The 22,644-nt window shown below is 48.6% G+C and overlaps 1 protein-coding gene and 1 non-coding gene across 2 annotated transcripts in view; one reads left to right on the top strand and one right to left on the bottom strand.

Annotated features, from left to right (window-relative positions):
• The window catches only part of FER1L5 (fer-1 like family member 5), a 51,872-nt gene that overhangs the window by 14,000 nt on the left and 15,228 nt on the right, over positions 1–22,644 (top strand). The window contains exons 10-23 of the mRNA XM_036262453.1: positions 1,660–1,690; positions 2,502–2,617; positions 2,838–2,961; positions 3,405–3,457; positions 4,661–4,729; positions 6,765–6,808; positions 6,900–6,982; positions 7,051–7,145; positions 8,034–8,162; positions 9,686–9,863; positions 19,642–19,766; positions 20,608–20,708; positions 21,333–21,510; positions 21,586–21,741. Of these exons, the coding sequence (XP_036118346.1) occupies positions 1,660–1,690; positions 2,502–2,617; positions 2,838–2,961; positions 3,405–3,457; positions 4,661–4,729; positions 6,765–6,808; positions 6,900–6,982; positions 7,051–7,145; positions 8,034–8,162; positions 9,686–9,863; positions 19,642–19,766; positions 20,608–20,708; positions 21,333–21,510; positions 21,586–21,741 (1,482 nt within the window). The remainder of the gene's footprint in view (positions 1–1,659; positions 1,691–2,501; positions 2,618–2,837; positions 2,962–3,404; positions 3,458–4,660; positions 4,730–6,764; positions 6,809–6,899; positions 6,983–7,050; positions 7,146–8,033; positions 8,163–9,685; positions 9,864–19,641; positions 19,767–20,607; positions 20,709–21,332; positions 21,511–21,585; positions 21,742–22,644) is intronic.
• Positions 12,413–12,515, bottom strand: LOC118631347. The gene has a single exon (XR_004959817.1). It is a non-coding gene; the product is annotated as a U6 spliceosomal RNA (small nuclear RNA).

Here is a 22,644-nt window from a genome sequence, read left to right as displayed (position 1 = left end):
GCCCTAGCCAAATGTTGATAAACATTTCGATTATTTTCCATTTTTGGCAATTAAAATAAAGCTGCTATATAAATCTTAGGGTGGGCACCTGCTTTAATTTCTTCTAAGTAGATATGTAGAAGTGGAATGACTAGCTCACATGGTAGGTGTATGGTTAACTTTTTTGTTGTTTTTTGCATTTATCTTGAGATAGAGCAGGAGGGAGAGAGGGAGGAAGAGAGAGAGAGAGAAACATCGATGTGAGAGACACACATTGAGTGGTTGCCACCCACATGACCCAACCGGGGCCAGGGACAACCGCAACGGAGGTACGTGCCCTTAGTGGGAACCGAACCCAGGACTCTCTGGTCCGCTAGCCGACACTCTGCTGAGCAAACCGACCAGGGCTAAAAAAAATTCTTAATAGTGTTTTTCCAAAATTTCAAACAAGTTTTATCATTTTATATTCCCACCAGAAGTGTATTGGAGTTCCAGTTGCTCCACATTGTGATCAACACTTAATACAGTCCATTTTGTAAATTTTAGCCATTCTAATTATGTGTAGTTGTATCTCATGTAATACACTTCCCTGATGACTGATGATGTTGAGCATCTTTTCATGTGCTTATTTGTCATCTCTATACCTTCTTTATTCAAAATGTCTGTTCAAATCCTTTGTTTGTTTTCATTGGGTTGTTTCTTAGTATTGAGTTTTGAAATATTCTTATATATTCTGGATATAAATTCTTTATCAGAAATATGAGTTGGAAATATTTTCTCCCAGTATATAACTTGTCCTTTCATTTACTTTATAGTTTCTTTCAAAAAGTGGAAGTTTTTTTTTATTTTGATGAAGCCCAATTTTTCAGATTTTTCTTTTATGGATTGTTCTTTTGTTGTTGCATTTAAGAAAGCTTTGCCTACCTAATCCTGACTAGTTTTAAAGCAGGCCTCACATGCAGGCTCTGGGGACCCTTCGAATGTGGGTTACAAATATGGTCTTGCCCCACAGCACTTAGTCCTGCACCACATACTTCCAGCCTCAACCAGAAACCTTCTCCCAGGGAAAAGGGAAAACTCATAGTCTCTCTGCCAACTCCTCCCTTGACCATTCTCTTCCCCAGACAGGTAAAGCCCTTCCCGCACCCAGGGAGAGAGAAGAGTCAATATTGTATTAGCCAGCTGCCTGGTGGGTAAGGCCTCCTCATTTACTAGCTGTAGACTCTGAGCATTCTCCCAAACTCAGTGTCTTCCTCTGTAGATGGAGGAGATATGGACCAACTTCTAGCTTGTTGCAAAGATTTTAAAAAGTAGGGCAGGTAAGTGGAGAATACTGTCATCAGCTTAGTTGATATTACAGATTTTGGCTGGAGATCCTAATTTATTTATTTATTATTATTTTTTTTTTATCCTCACCCGAGGACATTTTTCCATTTTTTGTGGGAGGGAGAGAGAGGAAGAGAGAGAGAGAGAGAGAAACATTGACGTGAAGGGACACATCGAGTGGCTGCCACCTGCACGACCAACCAGGGCTGGGGACAAATTGCAAACGAAGTACATGCCCTTAGCGGGAACTGAACCTGGGTCTCTCCGGACCGCAGGCCGACGTTCTAATAGCTGAGCCATACCGGCCAGGGCTGGAAATCCTAATTAATCTTTATTCCACTCTTGTCTTTTCAGACAGATATTGGTTTTATTTACCATTCTCCAGGTAAGTAAACAGTTGTTGCAAATACGTGTGCTTTCTGAGAAAACCAGGCCAGGTGTCAAAACATCACGAAATCCCTGTGTGTTCAACACACGGGAGAGAGTATTTTCTGTACTTGATAATATTTTACTGTACTTCATTGTATTTTATCTTGCTTTATAAGGACTTCTTTCTCTTTAAAACTGAAGGAATCCCTTTGGGTCAAATGCTAATATTTTAGTGCAGCCTTGGGCTGGCTTTCTTTTAAATTTTTTTAAATTGATTTGAAAGAGAGAGGAAGAGAGAGAGAAACATTGATTTTTTGTTCCATTTACTTATGCATTTATTAGTTAATTCTTGTATGTGCCCTGACCAGGGATCGAACCCGCAACCTTGGCATATCAGGACAATGCTCTAAACAACTGAGCTACCTGGCCAGGGCCAGCCTTGGGTTGACTTTCTATTTTTGAGGCCTGTATTGGGGAATTGAAGTTTGAGTAGAGGTTTCCTCTGTGACCTGGCCATAACATACATACCAGGTTGAAGTTGGGACTTAAAGTTGGGGAAAATTCTTGTCTTTCTCATACCAGGGCAGTAACAACCGTAGGTTCTCAGGCTGGGAAAGACAGTCCCTATTTTCTAATGGCAGTAGCTGGCAGCCGGGTGAGTGCACTATTTGGCTTAATGGTAGGCGTGACGCTCATTTTCCTACTGCTGGGTAGCAATCAAAATACATGAGACATGTTTCCACATCCCTGTCCCACACAAAGACTGGGTTCTGGGGAGAAGGATGGAGACTGGAAGCTTGTCTCCCATGGTCTCTCTGCCTCTCCAGGTCACACACTCCTGAGGAAGTGGTTAGGCCTCTGCCAGCCAAATGAACCCAGCAGTGGTGTGAGAGGCTACCTGAAGGTCACCATCTGTGCCCTCGGAGTGGGAGACCAGGCCCTGGTGAGGTTGCCCCCGCACCCAAGTAACATTTCCTCCCCTGGCTGCTTCTGTGGGGCACCCCTGGGCCTCTCAGTGAAAGCATGATCTTTAATATTCACATGCTTTCGTTTGTCCACAGTGTCACTTCAGAACTGTCCCGTTACTACCTCCCCACTCACCCCGTGGCTTTGGTGTTGGCCTCCCCGTGACTCTGACCCTGTCAGCTCTCTGGTCTCTCCAGGTAGATCAAAAGCTGCCCTATGGGGCTGATGACAGCACCATTCAGATCTTCAAGTCAACAGTGGTCCCTATCAACGTAGCCTACTTACAGTTCTTCATCTACTGCGCAGAGGACCTTCACCTCAGTGACAGTCAGTGTGGTGGGGAGGGAGTGACCCTGAGGTGCCCTACACAGTGGCACCCCAGGTCCCCATGGGGCTTCCCTAGTCCATGTGGACACTAACCTAAGATCTAGGGTGGAGGGAGAGGATGAAACTAAAATCCACCAAGAGTAGTTTATAAAGGCCCCTACACACCTTTTATGAGGGACCGTGTACCCCTGGCCTGTCTGTGAGGCTCAGGAGCAGAGGTTCACTGTGCCAGCCCTGACCCCTCTGCCATTCTGGGTCAGGACACAGCACAGCACACACAGAGAGCAAAAACGGGAGAGGTCTGCCCGGGGGGCTCCAAACCACATTATGGGGGAGGGGTTTTCAGTTGTTCCGTCACCTTTCCATTTCCTCCTTCTCCTCAAAAAAAAAAGAAAAAATGCTGTTGTCTCAAAAATCTTTTAACTTCCTGTTCACAGAGAAACACCACTTAGTGAGTCCAATGTTGGAGGTAGAACTAATTGGGGAAAAGGTAAGTGTAGAAAGGGAGTGTGGCTTAGAGAAATGGTCACCTAGAAAAATATAGTGTGGGGGTGAGACTGGGTTGGTAGGCAGGACCCCAGGAATCATCTCCCAGTTCTTCCATTAATGGGCCATGTGATCCCACTGGGCTAGGACCTCTTGAAGGTGGAGGCCATGGCTTAGCCACCATCTCCTAGAGCTGTGCCTGGTGCCCAGCGTGGAGAAGATGCCCCCTGAAAACCAAAGATCTAGATGCCTGACGAGGGAATGACTGAACGAAGCAACGCGCCTGCAAGTGAACCTCACTGAGACCGTCGCCATCCCCTCTGAGCCTCTGTTTCTTCATCTATAAATTGAGGGTTCTGGCGAGAGACTTGCTGACATTCCGTGAACCTCTATGAACAGAGTAGCATTTTCCAAAGTGTGCTGATGGATGCTTTGTGCAAAAAGGATTCTATGTTCAAATTTGAGAAATGCTGAGTTAAAGTTAAATAGGTTTGTCTCAGAATTTATAAACCATAGATTCCACCATGTTCTACCTATCAGAAGTCATTAGATCCAGCCCATGCATAAGGGAGAGGGGTTGGTGTTCACCTTCAGGAGGGAGGAGTACCGAAGGATTGGTGGACGCATCTCAGAGCCACCACTCTGAGGGTGGTTTGTATTACGATCTAGATGAGATCTTGAGTGGTAGATGATATATTATTCAAAATTATGAATAGTTCTGTGTTTTTCCGAGTGTGTATTGAAAAGTTTAACCAGTCCAATGACCCTTTGAGTTCTCTGACATGATTGCGTAGATTAAGGTTAGATTGGAAAATGATGCTTCAAGAGGGGTGCCATGTGTGCTGCTGCCGTTGGAGCTGTTTTGATCACTTTTCTGTTGGGATCTTAGAGTTTATCTAACATGATCTATGTGTATGGACTCTGATAGTAAAGTTAGGATCCTGTATCATTTGAAAATGTAGTCTACTGAAAGCTGACTTAAGGACAAACATTGAGGACTCTGGACCTGGGTAGGTGCACAAAGGCCTCAAGTTGTAGCTGATGAGAAATCGTCCAGGTGTCTTTAGATCAGGGAGTCCCATGATCGGCCCTGGGCTGCAGACTGCAGACGGCGCCTTCTGCGGGCCAGGCCGGAAGGGCTGGCAGGTGAGGCCCGTGGAGGCAGCCGGGTCAGGGAGGCACTGACGCTGCTTTGGGATATTCCCAGCTGAAGACGCAGGTGAAGACCCAAACCGAGAACCCGATCTGGAACCAGATCCTCACCTTCCAGGTTCAGGTATTGCCATCCCGTCATGCCTGCCCTCCTCCGCGCCCTGCAAACAGAAGGGGTGTTTGGGGGTTGGGGCAGGTAGAGGGGTGGTGGAAGGAGGGGCCAAGGAGGGGGAGGGCTCCACGTGATAGGGAGCGCGAGGAAAACCTTATTATATCCAGTATTAATAAATGAGTGGGCCCTACAACTAAACAGTCCAGAAAACTTAAATGTGTCCTTTCACCTACATTAAAGAACAAAACAAACAGTGTGGTGAAAGTGGGGTGGGGAGAGGAAGGTATCAATGGAAGGAAAAGGAGGGACATCTGTAATTAAATAAATAAATACATTTTTAAATTCCCCCAAAAAATATGTTAAAAAGAACAAAACAATCGCTTTAAAGACTCATTCTAAATTGTATTATGAATGATCTCCTAGACCAAATGCCCTGAGTAGAATGGCAGCTCTCTGTTGATGGCCTCAAGGTACGATGGGCCCACGGTTATTCTTCTGGGCTACATGTGGTCGGGCTGTTTGTTCCCACACTGACTGCCCCAAACGCCCTTCTGGTGGTTCTGTGGTCTGATTCTGAGAGCCTTGCCGTCCTCCTCGGTCACTTGGCAGTGGTATGGACGCTGGCTCTCTGCAGCCCTGGAGACTAGGCTTCCACAGACAGGGCGAACGAGGAGACCCCCTGAGAACCTAAGCGCTCTCGTGAGTGCCAGTGCGCAGCACCTTGGCTGTCATCTATTTGGCCACCCACAGAGTGTTTGGGTTCCTTATCTTACATTTGTGTGATGTGAAATTAACTAAGGAGCTCCCCTCTTCCCTCCTTTGGACCCTCCTCCTTGCTTTTTGGGGGGGGTGTGAATAAATGAATTTGTTTTATTTATTTTATTTCATTTTTTAAATCTGTATCGTTGAGAATATTACAGATGTCCCTCCTTGTTTTCCCCCATTGACAATCTCCTCCCCACGCCTGTCCTCCTCCTCATTAAACTACCCAGCTGCTCACCTGGAAAGGCCTTCCCTACCTCCCTTTGGCCCCCGCCTGCACTGCAAGGGGGGGTGGATGAGGAGAATGGAGGCCTGGAAGGACCTGGGGGGCCCTAGCAACTGCAGTGAGGGGAGAAGAGGCTGAGGAGATGGGAGTCCTACTCAGGCCTCAACTACCAGCTCTGTTCTAAACATGGATGTGTTGTTGTTCTCATAACTAAAGGAACCCTGTAGCAAAGTGGAGATAAGACTCAGAAGCATGGGTTCCAATCCTGACTCCACCCCTTACTAGGTGACCTTGAGCAAGTCCCTCTGCTTCTCTGGGCCTCACTCCTCACCTGCAAACAGGGCCAGGCCAGCCCTCACTAGGCTATGGCAGTGTAGTTAGGAGCTCGGAGGCTGCATCAGCCCTGTGCTTACCGTGAGAATTGCAGGAACTCAGCTTCTCTCTGCCTCAGTGTTCCTGTCTGAAAATGGGACCAAGAATAGTACCTGACTAATGGGATTGTTGGGAGGAATCATCAGTTGGTACAGGTAGATCATTCAGGACAGAATGGGGAACATGGGATTCTCCCACGCCCCAGATGGGTAGCCATTGTTATTTACTCTCTGAGGAAATAGACGACCCACTGATTGAAAGTTAACTGCCAAGGTGGTGAAGACATTCTAGGTTCATGACCTCCCCCAGGGGAGGGTTTGGTAAACATGCATTTAGACTGTGCAGGGCTGTGTGAGGACAGTAGTCATGTAATCCACAGTCCGGGAGGACCCAGGTCTCACGGGTCCTGAGCTTATGCAATTAGGGGGCGATTTGAAGAACAGGAATACAAAATGATCAGGGGACACAGTCCTAGCCTCTCCCAGGGCCTTGCGAGGGACCCATCTAAAGCTTAGAGCCCAGAAGCTTCCATGGTAAATCCATCTTGGCTGTAGTTCAATGTCTCATTGGGAACTGAACCAGGCCTTGGACCCGGACCCAGGACTTCCAAGTGCTTGTGGTGTCCGAGAGGACCGGACCCTCCAAGCACGACCACGCACCCACTGCGCCTCTCGCCTCCCCCTGCAGATGCCCTGCCTCTCCAGCTACATCAAGTTCAGAGTCTTGGACTGGTGAGCAGCTGGGTGGAGGTTGGAAAACATGCTGGGGAGGGGAAACTCGGAGCCGGGTCAGGCTCAGCCAGCAGTATGTGTTTCTCTCCAGCCCCAGGGGAAGCTGCTGGGGTGAAATTGGGACTGTCAGCCTGTCTCTCAACCAGATCTCGTCCACTGGAGCAGAAACGGAAGGCAAGCAAGCCCCCGGCCCCTCCCGTGCCTCTTCCACCTGGCCGCCCTCTCACCCTCTCCTTTTGCAGGAATGTACTCTGGTTTCCTGCCCTGCTTTGGCCCCAGCTTTCTGACTCTCCATGGGGGTAAAAAGGCCCCTTTCCGGATCCAAGAAGAAGGCGCTGTAAGCTTCTCATGTCAGCTCTAGGGAACAGAGGAGGTAAAACTGACCACGTGTGAGGCACTGGGGCCCGGGAGATGCCAGGGGAGGACCCAGCCATGGTTTCTGCCCACCACCTGCTGGTAGAGAACATGAAGCCTGTACTGAATGGCCATGGATGTGTGGGACGCGTGCTATGCCACAAGAAAGGAACAGATGGAGGGCATTGAGATGGGGTCCTGGGTAAGATTTTCAACAAGCGGAAAGGACCTATGAGACAAAGGAAACAGCACAGGTAAATGTAGAAAAATACTAGGTTATTTAGGCCTGGTGACCAACGCCAGAAAGCCAAGTCCAACTGGCATAGGGGGAGGAATGGGGCTGGGAAGGGCTCTGGGTGAGGAAGAGGCCGGCAACCAGAGCCTCAGTGCCATCAGAAGACTCGCTCGCTCTCCACCTCCCGTCTGTGCAGCTGTCTAGCCCAGGCCTCCTCCTCTCCCACTGCAGCCAGGTTTCCATGCTGGCACTGGGTCCCCAGACCTCTAACAGGGAAGGCCCGGGAGCATTTACATTGGCGGCCCTAGGTCACCTGTGCTCCCCTTGGGCCCAATCACTGTGGCCGAGGAGGTGGGACATGCTCTGATTGGCCAGACAAGGAGAACACACTAGTTCTCACAGTCCCCTCCCAGCAGGAAGCATTTATGGGGATCTGCAGGCTGAATGCATGAAGGTGAGGAGCAGACTAAAGGGTGCAGAAGAGGGGTCAGGGCCTAGAGGTTTCCAGGAATACTGTGTCTGGGATCTGGCATTCCTCCCTGGGGTTGACGTTACCGGCAACTCTGTCTGTACTGCAGAGGTGTTGCCCTGTTTCTCTCATCCCTTTTCTCCCCGTTTTCCTCCTCCTCACCCCAGAGTATCCCCAGCTCTGTTAAGGATGGTTTGGCATATCGAGGCCGGGTCTTCCTGGAGTTAATCACTCACATCAACTCCTACCAACAGACTACGATGAAGGACCTCTCCAAGGAAGTGACCAGTGTAGAGGTAACCCAAGAAGAAAGGGACCGTCTGCTCGCCCCAGTCAGTGGCCACAGCTGAATGTGGTGATGGGTGCATGAGGATAGTGGTCAGTCCACCTGAGTCTTCACTGAGCCGCTAGAGCATCCTGCAGTGCCAAGCCCCAGGTGGCCAGGGGACCCAGTAAAGACAAGACAAAGCTTTGGTTTAAGACATGTGTCATCTAGTTAAGGAGAAAGATTCTAAGAAGCATTCTAAGGAGTTTGGATTTCTTCCTGAAGGCAGGGAAGGGACACTGAGGCAGGGAAGTGTTAAGAATAGGCAGGAGGGAGTAAGGTGAGAGAAACAGGGTACAGTTACATGGGAAGAGAACTGGACAGGAGGGAGCTGGTTCCAGAGTCTCTTTGGAAGCAAAATGATCAGAGCCACCAACTAACAGGACATAAGAAGCTGACTTCCCTAAGCTGACGCCCATTTTCTGCCTTAGTGGCTGGGTGGCTTGCATCAACCTGGGCTCCCTGAAGGAGGAGCAGGTCTGGGGGAGATGACAGACTCCACTTGGATTTGTGCCTGTGAGACATCCATGAAGTCTTAAGGCTGCGGGACAGATGGGTGTGCCATAAGCACACCGAGATCTGAACTGTGGTTATGGAGGACTTGCCCAGGAAAGGAGAAGGGAGCTGAAGTTGGAGCCCACGAGGACACCGCAGCCTAAGGTGCAGGAGGAGGGTTTGTAGAGGGGGCCACTGGGGCAGCCTATGGAGGGGAGAGCTGCAGAAAGGAGCCATCAGCTCTCTGAATGTGTCAGAGAGAGAGGCTGAGGACTCACAAGTGCCTGCTGGTTATTGGGAAGGCACCGCTAGGCTTGAGTCAGGAGAGAAGCCAGGCACCATAGGCGGGAGCGAGAAGTCACAGATGGTGCACGGAGACAAGTGCATAGCAACTTGGCTGGAAAGTGGAGGGAGACAAGATCAGGTGGTAGCTCAGGGGAGAAGGAGGGCTATGCTTAAGATAGGAGACCTGAACTAAGGAACAGAATATGCAAGCATAAGGCAGAGGTTGGCAACAAGAGAGGAGCTAACATGATGGAGGGAGGACCCCAAGCAGGTGGGATGCATGGTGGGAGGAGGGGGGTTGAGAAGGAGCAAGAGAGGATGTGTGAGTGTGTGCAACCTCTACCACGCACCCCTGCCTACACTTGGTCTCATCAGAGGAGGGTGTTTAGGCCAAAAGAAGAGGGGTGGTGTGGCCTAACATGGGTGGAGGTGGGTGGCCCAACCACAGCCTAGCCCGACCAGGGAGAAGACCTTCCTGCCCCGTGTCAGGAAGGAAAGGAACCAGGTGTGGCTGGGTGGAGGGGGCCAGGTGTTGGAGGTCCTGGAAGGAACCACCTCTTTGATCAGCCAGGTGAGTGGCAGTCAAGGCAAGGCTTTGAATGGGGGTGGGTTTCAGTGATAGTCTAGCTCACCTCATCCTTGCGCCCTGCCTGTCTTCATAGCCTTGTTCATCCTTGGTTTATGTTCTGGGGGCTTTGGGGGTTATTGTTTTAGAAACACCAGAACCGCCAAAAGTATGGGCTGTGCGTCATCTTCCTTTCCTGTACCATGATGCCCAACTTTAACGACCTGATCCAATTCGAGGTCAGCATCGGCCACTATGGAAACAAGATGGACCTGAATTACAAGCCTCTCGTCTCAACTACACAGTATAGCCCAGTGATATATGATGGTAATAGTGAGATCCAGCCAAGAGGCGGAGAGCATTCACTGTGCCCTTTTAAGGGTATTAGCTCAGGGAACGTTTATAGGCATTGTTAACCCACATTTCACACATTAGGACAGTGAGTTTCAGAGAGGTGAAATCACCAGCCAAACATTGCACAGCTAGTGCGTGGTGAGCCCACAAGAGTTGAAACTGGATCTTTACTTCAAGTTCTCCACACTACAACGTCCCCAACCCCATCTTTTCCCCCACGGCCCTGAACCACTCATCCATCCATGCAGCTTCCATCCGCTGCTCATCTGCCTTCCCACTATCCATCCACTTGTCTCTTCATCTGACATCTACCTATTGGACACCCGTATCGGGCACTAGTGAGGAATGGTCCTCAAAGTGTGGTGTCTGGGCAACAGCTGCAGCGTTACCTGGGAACCGTGAGACATGCAGATTCTTGGCCCACCCCACTCCTAAAGAACGGCAGTCTCGCCCTGGCCAGTTTGTCTCAGCAGTAGAGCATCGGCCTGCGGTCTAGAGACCTGGGTTTGGTTCCCGCTAAGGGCACGTGCCTCGGTTGCAGTTTGTCCCCGGCCCTGGTTGGGTCGTGCAGGTGGCAACCACTCGATGTGTCCCTTTCACGTCGATGTTTCTCTCTCTCTCTCTCTCTCTCTCCCTCCTTTCCTCCCACTCTATCTGAACAAAAAATGGAAAAATGTTCTCGGGTGAGGATAAAAAAAAGAAAAGAAAAAAGAAGAGCAGTCTCTGGGGAAGCTGCCCTGCAATCCGTGATTTAATGAGCCCTCCAGGCGATTCAGACGCGTGTTTGAGAATCACTGCTCTGGAGGAATATGGTCTCCCTTTCACCTTCATCAGCTTCACTGTCTCATCACCCACTGAGAGATTTTCAGTGCATTCTTCTCTACCTGTTTTTTGTTTTTGTTTTGTTTTTTTGTTTTTGAATCCTCACCCAAGGATATTTTCCCATTTATCTTCAGCTAGAGTGGGAGGGAGGAAGAGAGAGGAAGAGAGAAAGAAACATCGATGTGAGAGAGACACATCGATCGTCTGCCTCCCACATGACCCCGACCAGGGCTGGGGACCAAACTGCAACCGAGGCATGTGCCCTGACCGGAATCAAACATGTGACTCCTTGGTCTTCGGGCTGACACTTACTGCTGAGCAAAACTGGCCAGGGCCACCCTTGCTTTTAAAAAAATGTTACCACCACTGTGTGCAGCCCTAAAGAGCATACTATTGTTGCATTTTATCTCAGTGGAACTTTTCAGTCTATACTCATCTATCTTTGCATCTTTTGCTCAGTACTAACTTTTTTTATGTTGGTATTCATAGCTGAGATTCATTTTTATGTCTGTATATATCCCACTGTATGATTATAACTGTCCTTGAAAATTTGATAGAACTCACCTCTAATTATGTGGCATATGTACACATTTAGGTTGTATCTTTCTTTTCTACTATAATAATTTTGTTATAAACATTCTTATACATGTCTCCTGGTCACAAGAGTGAGACTTCTTCTAAATACCCAGGAGTGGGAGAGAAATTTAAAGCAAAAGTAATATCAAATTATACTTTCATCAGCATAGATGAGAATTCCTACTGCTCTGTGTTCTCACCAGTACATGATGTTGTCCAGCCTTTTAATTTGCCAATCTGTTGGATGTCTCTTAATTGACTTTATTGGGGTGACATTGTTTAACAAAATTATATAGGTACATGATGTTGCCCAGCCTTTTAATTTGCCAATCTGTTGGATGTCTCTTAATTGACTTTATTGGGGTGACATTGTTTAACAAAATTATATAGGTTTCAGGTGTACAATTCTATATACATCATCTGTATATTTAAAAATTTTTTTTATTTATTAATTTGTTTTTGTTACAGATGTTTCTCATTTTTCCCCCATTGACACCCTCCTCCCCTTCCCCCCCCATCCCATCCTTAGCTTTGTTGTCTATGTCCATTGGTCATGCATACATGCATGTAAGTTCTGTGGTTTATCTCTTCCCCCACAAATCCCCCCTCCTCTGAGGCTTGTCAGGCTGTACCCCACCTCCATGTCTCTGGGTTAATTTTCTTCAGCATATTGTTTACTTCATTATATTTCACAAATAAGTGAGATCGTGTGATATTTGTCTTTCTCTGCTTGGCTTATTATTAGCATAATACTCTCCAGGTCCTTCCATGCCATCTCAAAGGATAAAAGATCTTTCTTTCTTACAACTGCATAGTATTCCATTGTGTATATGTACCACAGCTTTTTAATCCATTCGTCTACTGATGGACACTTGGGCTGTTTCCAGATCTTAACTATTGTAAATAGTGTTGCTATGAACATGGGGGTACATATATTCTTTCTGATTGGTGTTTTAGGTTTCTTAGGGTATATTCCTAGAAATGGGATCACTGGGTCAAATGGCAGTTCAATTTTTAACTTTTTGAGGTAACAGCATAGTGTTTTCCACAGTGGCTGCACCAGTCTGCATTCCCACCAGCAGTGTACTAGAGTCCCCTTTTCCTCACACCCTCGCCAGCACTTGAAAAATATGGAACGCTTCACGAATTTGCGTGTCATCCTTGCGCGGGGGCCATGCTAATCTTCTCTGTATCGTTCCACTTTTAGTATATGTGCAAAGCGATCACCATCATCTATATATTGTACTGTGTGTTCACCACCCCAAGTAATCTGGAGGATGTAAAATGGTATCTCATAAGATCTTGATTTGCATTTTCCTGATTATAAATGAAGGTTGAGCATCTTTTCAAATGTTTACAAACATTTGTTTTTCCTCATCTGTAAAAGCCTACCAATACCTTTTATCCATTATTCTATTTGGCTGTATTTGTCTTATTGACTTGTATATTGTTTTTCTGGGAACAGTCTTTCATCAGATGTATGTGTCGTAAATATCTTCTCTGAGTTTGGGGCTTTCTGTTCTCTAAATGGTGACTATTTCTTTATGGAGGTTTTATTTACAAACAATAAGATTTTAAGTGTACAGTTGGATGAATTTTGACACACACATACACCATGGTTAAAAAAAATGCTCTGGCCAGTTCGGCTTAGCAGTTAGAGCATTGGCTCACAGGCCCGAGAGTCCTGGGTTCGGTTCCCACTAAGGGCACGTACCTCAGTTGCAGTTTGTCCCCGGCCCTGGTTGAGGTCATATGGGTGGCGGCCGGTCGATGTGTCTCTCTCTCACATTGATGGTTCTCTCTCTCTCTCCCTCCCGCTCTATCTGAAGATAAATGCAAAAATGTCCTCAGGTGAGGATAAAAAAATAAATAAATAAATTACCCCAAAAAGCTGCATGTTCCCCTTCTCAGGGTCTCCCAACCCCTGGGGCAATCAGTGTTGTGATGGCTATCACTATAGACTTGATTTGCTTATTCTACAACTTAAATGAACTCATACAGCCCTGGCCGGTTTGGTTCAATGGTTAGAGCATTGGATCGTGGACCAATGAGTTGTGGGTTGGATTCAGGTCAAAGGCATGTATCTTGGTTGTGGTTCAGTCCTTGCTCTGGTCAGGGTCATGTGGGAGGCAGCCAATCGTTGTGTCTCTCTCACATCAATGTTTCTCTCTCCCTCTCTCTCACTTCCTCCCACTCTATCTGAAGATAAAAAGAAAAATATCCTTGGATGAGGATTTAAAAAAACTGAAATCGTACATACCATACTTTATGACTTCTTTGGGTCAGCCAGTGTTTTAGATATTCATCTGTGTTGTTGCATATATCAGTATTTCATTCTTTATTTCCGATAGTATTCCATTATAGGAATAGGACAGTTCATTTATCCACTTACCTCTACATGGACATTTGGATTGTTTCAATTTCTGAAGTATTATGAATTAAGCTGCTATGAACATTCTTTACAAGTCTTTAGCAAGCTTCATTCTTGCCCTTCCTCACTCTGTATCTCAGGGGCTGGACACCTGCAAACTACATTTCCCAGACTCCTTTGCCAGATAGTAGAAGGGCAGATACTGTGTCCTCCTTCCCCTCCCATTCCCTCCTTCTCCCCGCCCCTTACCCCCATATGTACTCAAAATTATTTCTTTTATGGTTTTGGCTTTTGAATTGTAATTAGAAACATCTTTTCCACTCCAGATTTATTAAGGAATTCTCTTATGTTTTCTTCTAGATTTGTGGTTTCTTAAAGTTACACGACTCATACCTTTTCTCTTTCTGATATTTTTCTCTATAATTTCTTGATCTTTTCATCCAGCTGTGCAAAGATGCTCTCCTGTAAATACAGCAACGTCACTAGGATATGTCTAAGTGTTGATCCTTGTAGGTCAGTTTTCCTTCATACATGGTGCACTCTCACTATGTGGGGTCAAGTCTTCCTTTTTTGTTGTTAGTAATTTATTTAGTGATATCATTTACATTACATAAAATTTACTTGTTTTGTACAATTCAATGATTTTTAGTAAATTTAAAGAGTTGGGCAGCCGCCACCACGCCTGGGTTTAGAACACTTCTATCACCCAAGATCTCTTGTGCGAGTCATTCTCCCCCTCGCATCCCTGGCCCACACAGCTACAGCTTTACTTCTGTCTCTATGTGCTTACTTTTCCTGGACCTTTCATATAAACGGAATCACACAGTATGTTGTCTTTCGCATCTGGCTTCTTTCACTTGGTGTAATGTCTTGAGGTTTGTCCCTGGTATAGCATCTATCAGCACTCCATTCCTTTATATTGCCAAATAGTATTCCATTGTACCGATGTACTAGTCATCATTTGTTAAGCCACTCATCAGTTGATGAATATCATTTCTACACTCTTTTTTTTTTAATCCTTACCCAAAGACATTTTTTTGGCATTTATCTTCAGATAGAGTGGGAGGGAGAGAGGGAAGGAGAGAGAGAGAGAAACATCCATGTGAGAGAGAAACATCGAGTGGCTGCCACCCACACGACCCCAACCGGAGCCGGAGACAAACTGCACCTGAGGTATGTGCCCTTAGCGGAAACCAACCCGGGACTCTCTGGTCCATGGGCCAATGCTCTAACCACTGAGCAAAACCGGCCAGGGCTACACTCTTATCTATTATGAATGAAGCTGCTATGAATATTTGTGTACAGTCTTTGTGTGGACATAGGCTGTCATTTCTCTTGGGTGGTTAGAAGTGGAATGGCTTTTTAAGAAACTGCCAAAACTTTCTGAAGTACCTGCACCATTTTTATTCTCCCAATAGCATGTAATGGTTCCAGTCCCTCTACATCCTCACCAGTTTGTGCTTATTTATGTTTGTAATATTTATTATAGTGGGCTGTATCTCATGGTCTTAATTTGCATGTTTCTAATAACTAACGATGCTGAGCATCTTTTGTGTGCTCACTGGCTATTCATATATCTTCTTTGGTGCTATGTCTATATAAATCTTTTGCTCATTTTTAAATTACATTGTTTGTCTTATTATTAAGTTGTAAGAGTTCTTTCTATATTCTGGATACAAGTCTTTTATCATACATATTACTTACAAATAGTCTGTGGCTTCTTTTTTTTCAGTTTTATAACTTTATTCAACAAATCGTTTGCAGATTTTTATGCATTCATTGGTTGATTCTTGTATGTGCCCTGACCAGGGAATGAACCCACAACCTTGGCACATTGGGACAATGTTCTAATCAACTGAGCTACCAGGCAGGGCTCTTTTCATTTTCTTAATGGTGTCTTTTGATATGCAAACATTTAATTTGGAAGAAGTCCATTTTTTTTTCTTTAATAGTGTCACATCCAAGAATTGTTTGCCTAACCCAAGGTCGTGTAGGTTTCCTCCTCTTTTTTCTTCCAAAAGTTTTATGGTTTTTGTTCCTACATTTAGCTCTAGGATCCGTTTTGAATTTATTTTCATGTAGCTATCCATTTTTATGGAGCACCATTTGTTAAAAAGACCCTCCTTTCCCCAGTGTCCCACTGTTTAGGCTTTCTGCTCAGGGGCTCTGTTTATTGGTTTCACAGTTCTTGGTTTTCTTCTGTAGCTGTCATTTCTCCTCCATCCTTTTTGACTTTCCAGTTTATTTGGTCACTTTTCTTATTTCTATGCTTCTCACTGCATTGTCTGCAAGGTCTAGTCTCCCTGGGGCTTCTTTTTCTACTCTTCCTTTTCTGTGATGCTTTTGTTTTTCTTTTACTTGTTTTCTGAGTTTTGCTGGCTCCCATTTCCTCATCTGACTCTTGAGTTCCTGCTGGGAGTGTTTTTACTGGCACTCTCTGCTCTTTGCTCCTGTCCAGCTGGGCTCCCCGCTGTCTGTCTCGGTCCTCAGGTCTCCGCAGGTGACTTCTGCTGCACCGCACCCCCAAGGGCTCCTAGGGCAGTCACAGTTGCTTTTGGCAGTCTTTAGGTGTATTTTGAGTCTGAAGATTATATCTGTCTCCTTATTTTGCTGAAAATGGAGTTATTGTCCGTCTCCTTGTTGCTTTTGTACACCATCCAAGAGTAGAAGACAATTGCCGTCTGTGTCCTCATGTTCTATCTGACAACCCCAGCCTAGGACCTCCGCTTGTCCATCGTTCTCACTGTCCGCTTGGAGCCAGGGTCTAAAGCTGGTGCCTTCCAACATTTCTGAGAAATTATAATTTTCAAAGAAAATTACCTCTTCCCCTTTTTTCTTGTACCTCCTTCTCAAATTCACTCTGTCATCTGTGAAGCTTCTCGTTTTATTCTTCCTGTTTTGTTGTTGTTGTTGTTGTTGTTTTGTTTTTGGAGAGGGAGAGAGAAACATCAGTGTAAGAGAGACACATCAACTGATTGCCTCCCACATGACCCTGATCAGGTGGTATTGAATCATAACTGAGCTACGTGCCCTTGACTGGAATCGAATCCACGACTTTTTGGTCCGGGGCCAACACTCTAACTGCTGAGCCAAACCCGGCAGGGCTCTTCCTCTTTTTAAATCTCTCTTCCATATTTGTCATCTCTCTGAGCTGCATTTTAAAAAAAATATGTTTTCATTGATTATTTTAGAGAGAAAGGAAGGGAGAGATAGAAACTTCGATGTGAGAGAGAAATATCAATCGTCTGCCTCCTGCACGCCCCCCACTGGGGATCGAGCCCGCAACCCGGGCATGTGCCCTGACCCAGAATCCAACTGGGACCTCTCGGTCCAGGGGTTGACACTCAATCCACTGAGCCACACCAGCTGGCTTTTTTCTTTTTCTTTCTTTTAACATATATTTTTGTTGATTTTTTTCCCCTCTGAGCTGCATTCTGCCGAATTTCTTCTGGGAAAGGCTTTGGGTAGCCCAGCTCTGGCTGCCCCTGTCCCCACTGTGCTTCCGCAGCATTTCCCACCATTTGGCACACTGTAGTTTATGTATTTATTTTTTCTTCTTTGCCCCCACTATTTTTTTAAATTCTTAAGTAAACTTTGTATTTGAATATAACATGTCTGTGGAAAAGTACATAGACCGAAGTGACCAGCTCAGCAAACCGGTCATGCCCACATCACGACGCCCGACCATGAAGCAGAGTCCCAACATGCCAGAGGCCCCTGGACTCCCCACCCCCACCCCACCCGCGCAGTCACTCTGCTAGCCTCCAATTTGTTTTGTCTGGTTTTTGACTTTGTATAAAAAAAATCATATAGTATATATTCTCATGAGTATGGCATCTTTTGCCCATTATTTTATTTGTGAAATGCATTCACAGACCCAGATGTTATGGAAAATAGTCATAGCTCGTTCATTATCATTGCTGTAGAGTATTCCATAGTGCAAATATACCAAAATTTATTTATCCCTTCTACCTCTGCGGGAGATTTTAGTGGTTTCCAACTGGGGCTATTACAAATGGTGCTGCAGGAACATTTTCCTACACTTCTTTTGATAATGCTGTGTGCGCCTTTCTGTTGGGTGTACACCTAGGGCGGAATTGCTGGTTAGAGAGTGTTTACCGGTTCTAAGATGCTCATTTTCTTAGAACTTTATATGTGGAATCTTCTGGGACTTGACTAAAATTTCGTGCCCCAGAGAAGGTTTGTCTTTTTTTCCTCCAGTTACCTGGGGCACTGCCAACCAGAGACCACTTTAAATTTTCTGCAGACCCTACAGGTGGCGGGAATGCAGAATGAGGCTCACATGAGGCCCCATCTGCGGTTACAAATTGTGGGAAAATGTTCCTGTCCCCTCTCCCCAGAGCCATGCTGGAGACAAATGTGTTTCCTCGCTGTGTTCTTCTGTGTAGTGGATTATTTTTCATCGACTGAGGGTTTATGTTGTTGTTTTTTTTTTTTTTATCCTCACCCGAGGACATTTTTGCATTCATCAGACAGAGTGGGAGGGAGAGAGGGAGGAAGAGGGAGAGAGAAACAGCGACGTGAGAGACATCAACCGGCTGCCACCCACATGACCCCAACAGTGGCTGGGGACAAACTGCAACCGAGGTACGTGCCCAGGACTCTCTGGTCCGCAGGCTGACGCTCTAACCACTGAGCCAAACCGGCCAGGGCGAGGGTTTAGGTTTTAAGGTCCCGGCTTTGCATGGTGCATTAAATTTCTAGGGGTGCCATAAGCAAGCGCCACAGACTGGGTGGCTTATAACAACAGGAACGCATTCTCTCTCAGGTCAGGAAGCTCTGAACCACGCTGTTGGCAGGAGCGGCTCCTTCGGAAGGATCTGAGGGGCATCGGCTCTCCAGGCCCCTCCCACTTCGGTGGCTGCCTGCAATCTTCTGTGTTCCTTGGCTTGTAGACACAACACTTCATCTCTGCCTCCGTCTCTCTCTGCCTCTGTGTCTTCACAAGGCCACCATCTCTCGGTGTCTCTCTTCTTATAAAGACACCAGTCATATTAGGTTAAGGACCCAGCCTACTCCATTAAGACCTCATCTTAACTAATTATAGCTGCAATGAATGACCCTTTTCCAATTAAGGTCGCGTTCTGAGGTGCTGGAGGTTAGGACTTCAACATCGGTTTTTAGGGGACACAACTCAACCGATGCCACATGGGGTCTCCTGTTAGACTGCCCACCGTGGGCAGCGCTAGGCTTTCTCTCCTGAACACTGGGCCCTGGCAGTTGCCCCAAAGAAGTAGAAGTTCTCCAAGATTTGCCAGAAACTCAGAGGACAGAGGCCAGCTTTGCTTCGATTTGCCTCCGACTTTCTGCTTTTACTTTATTTTTGGCTCCTGTGGGTTTCTTCCTTTTGCGCCACCTTAACAATACAGCTCAGAAAAAGATCCCTTATGTTTCATCTATGTTTCCACCCTCATTTCGATGAGGAACATCGCCAGGGAGCACAAGCTGCCAAACCATCACGGTTTTCTCCATGCTCGCCCCTGACCCCTCCTGCACACTGGCAGGACCTTTATGTAGATGTCCGCCCACCCCAGCCATACCCCGGGTCTCCTCCTGAAGCCAGCGCCCACTCCACCCCTGCCTTGCAGCCCACCCGGAGGTAGACCCACCTGGAGCCATGCCCCTTGCCTTGACATCTCACCTGAAGTTCAGGACAGGGCTGTGGAGCTAGACACCTGCATTATGACTGCCTGGCAGTGCCACTTCACAAGAAGTACTTCCCACCCATAGCCTGGGTCTTCCCACCGCACCCTGGGGGCTTTGGAAGGCTGCGCGACACACCGAGCACGATGAAGACTCAATAAGGCTGCCCACCCTTGGGTGGGAGGGAGGGGTCCAATTAGGATTCTTAGCAGGTGGCACCCTTGAGGAATGAAGTAGCTCAATGAAAGGCCCCTGAGGGACACACTGAGGGGAGGCCTCCTAGAGACCCTGACACTGGCCCCTGTGTCTGTGTCTCAGGGAACATCTACCATTATGTGCCCTGGTACAACACCAAGCCAGTTGTGGCCGTGACCTCCTACTGGGAGGACGTCAGCTTCCGCATGAACTGCCTCAACCTTCTCCACTTCACTCGGGACCGCCTGGTGAGTGGTGCGGGAGTGGGTGCAGGGGGGACCTGGATCACTGATGGGAGACCTGGGAGAATGAGTCAGAGTCAGAGGAAACGGGTCCCTTGCCTCCCTCACGCCTCCCTCGCCGACTGAGGTGGAAGTGCCTGCCGCGGGCTGGCTGTGAGGCACCGAGATGAGCAAGCCTGGCTTCAGGCCGGGGAAGTCAGAGATGCACCTAGTCCCAATGCGGCGCCACCAGGGCTTCAGTGCGCATGCTGGCACCGACGCCCATCAGCGCAGAGACTGGGTGGGGGAGGGGAGGCGAAGACAGGATAGTTGAGGAGGTGTCTGAAAAGGAGGTGACATCTGAGCAGAGTCCTAAAGAATGAGAAGTTTGCTGGGGGCGTGGTGGAGTTCAGAGAAGGGAACACAGTACAAAGCCATGGCGATGTGAAGGGGGGGGGGGTGGAGAGGGCATGAAGGTGAGTGGAAATAAGGCCAGAGAAGCTGGGAGGGGTCAGATCACAAAAGATCTTAGGTGTCTATTAAGGAAGGAAGCCACTACACAGTTTTAGGCAGGACAGCCACCCTGTGCCTCCACCTCAGACATAACTTTCTTGCACATACGAAGGATCTGTGCTCTTCCTCAGTCCTGCCTATGCTGGCTCCTTCCAGCTACCCATTCCTTCTGTTGGGCAGCGGGGAGGGTGAATGGGATCCTAACCCTGCGAGGGCATGTGACAGCTTCAGACTGGCGTCCCCAGGTTGCCTCTCAAAGGTTTCCAAGTCTTGACTGAAAATGTCTTAGGGGAATCAGCCCTGTAGCCTGCCTGGGTGAACCACACTCATCTGCATTTTTTCTTCTGCTGGGCAGAAAGCCAACCTGGACACCCTGAAATCTATGAGGAACCCGAGGGACCCTGCCCTGCTCCCCCAGTGGAAGAAACTGCTGAGGGAGCTGGAGGAGGACTGCAAGTAGGAGCAGGCTCCATGCCGAGCTGGGGCTTCAGCCCAGAGCCCGCCCGCCCTGGCCCCGCCTCCTCCAATTCTCCCTGCCTTGAGACCCAAACAGTAGAGCAGCTTCTCCTCTCCCACCAGGCCCAGCAAAAAATGGCCCTGACCTTCCCCACCCGAGCATTGTCCCTGCTGTCACCACACCTGGTGCTCCCACCAAACCACGCCTCTCTGTTTCCAGATTGGCCCTGCGCGTCCCAGGCCCTTTCTCCTGCGGCTCCTCTCCCCAGCCCCTTCTTCAGGCTTAACTGTTCCAGAAGAGTCCTTGTGAAGCCTCTGCCTACCCTGCACCCCCGGGGGCCCCACTCCTACACCTCAGGGTTTGGTTGGCTCACACCTCTCCTCAAGAGATGGTCCTTGAGCACAGGCCTGGCTCACAGCAGGGACTGGGAGGGTGGGAGGGGGCAGATGAGAAATGGGGGCCAGGCCCGCAGTGAGCAGGCCCTCAGGAGAGGTGGGAAGGACCCCCTGGGCCAGGCCCGCAGGGGCTGGGCAGGATCTCGGGTCTAGGAAGGCACACTGGCCTAAAACAGGGCTGAAAGTCCTGAGATGGCCCAGCCTCCTTCTTCCTGGTCCTGGCCATAGGTGCCCTCTGCCCTGCATGACCGATCAGCCCAAAGCCACCAACCTGGACAAGAAGAGGTGGCAGCTCCGTAGCCTCCTCCTGAAGGAACTGGCCCAAAAGGCCAAGGAAGCCCAGCCTAGGGACATGGTGGCCACAGTGGAGGGCTGGCTGTACCGCCTCAACGCCATGCTCCCCGAGGTGGGTGCTGGCCACACTGGTGGGGGAGCAGGCCCTCGGTGAAGGGCCCACGGCCTGACCGGCCTGCCTCGGCAGCCCCAGGTGAGCCTCCCGGATGTGATGATCTGGCTGACAGCCAAGGAGCAGAGAGTGGCCTACGCACAGGTGCCCGCCCACAGCATCCTGTTCTCCCCGACGGGGGCCCTGCACTGCGGCAAGTTCTGTGGGAAGGCCCAGACCCTCCTCCTGCAGGTGAGGAAGAGGAGCCTCGGCAGCCCCAGCCCTCAGGAGGGGAGGCCCAGACGTATCCCCAGGGAACTCCCTGAGCTCTGGGGGCAGCTCCCACGGGCCTTCCAGAGGGCCTACCACTGCCTGCCTCCCAGGCCCTTTATGGGGTGTAAACCGTCCTCAGAGGAAGTCTCCCTCCATCAGCACGGGGCCAACGCCAAGTCCATGTCCCTAATACATGTTCCTCAGATGTGCCTCCTCCGTCATGTTGGCTCAGTCCCCTGACATCTCTCCCCTGGACCTCAGCTGGGTACAATGCAAACTGTTTCATGCCTACAAGGTTTGGGCACCAGCCCATCATATCAATACACGCCATAAATAAGGCTGATGATCACTAACCCCACCCTGGTGACAGCCCCTGCCTCCAGTCCTCTCCCCCTTCCCCAAGGCGGAGGGGCATGTACCTGGCTCCCCACTGGATCCTGGAGAAGGTTCAACCTCCCTGGCCTGGCCCCAGCCACCTCCCCTCAGCCCTCTCAGGCCCCATCCTCTCAACAGGCCGTGCGGGGCTTCCACACACCCGCCTGCCCGCCTGCCAGCCTGAAGGCCCCTCTTGTGCCCTCTGAGCAGTTCTCATCCTGCAAGAAGCACTGATACCTGAGCCCTGGCCGTGCCACTCACTGGATTGTATGCCCTGGGCGGCTCCTGGCCGTGCCCAGCCTCAGCCTGTTTCTCTGTAGAATGGGCCTGGTGACAACGATGCCCAGCTTACCGTGGTGGGTGAGGGTCAGAGGATATGCTGCACATCGACCCTTACCCCGTGCCTGGCACACTGCAAGAGTGCAGTGATCGCTAGGGTCACTGTCAATGCCACCATCAGCCCTGCTCTCTTTTGGAGCCTCCCAGTCTCCCTAGGCAGCACTGCGC

This window comes from Molossus molossus, unplaced genomic scaffold (assembly GCF_014108415.1).
Source record: "Molossus molossus isolate mMolMol1 unplaced genomic scaffold, mMolMol1.p scaffold_m16_p_15, whole genome shotgun sequence".
In the NCBI taxonomy this organism is placed as follows: Eukaryota; Metazoa; Chordata; class Mammalia; order Chiroptera; family Molossidae; genus Molossus; species Molossus molossus.
The sequence above is the reverse complement of the archived record's forward strand: the minus strand, read 5'-3'. Positions and strand labels throughout refer to the sequence as shown.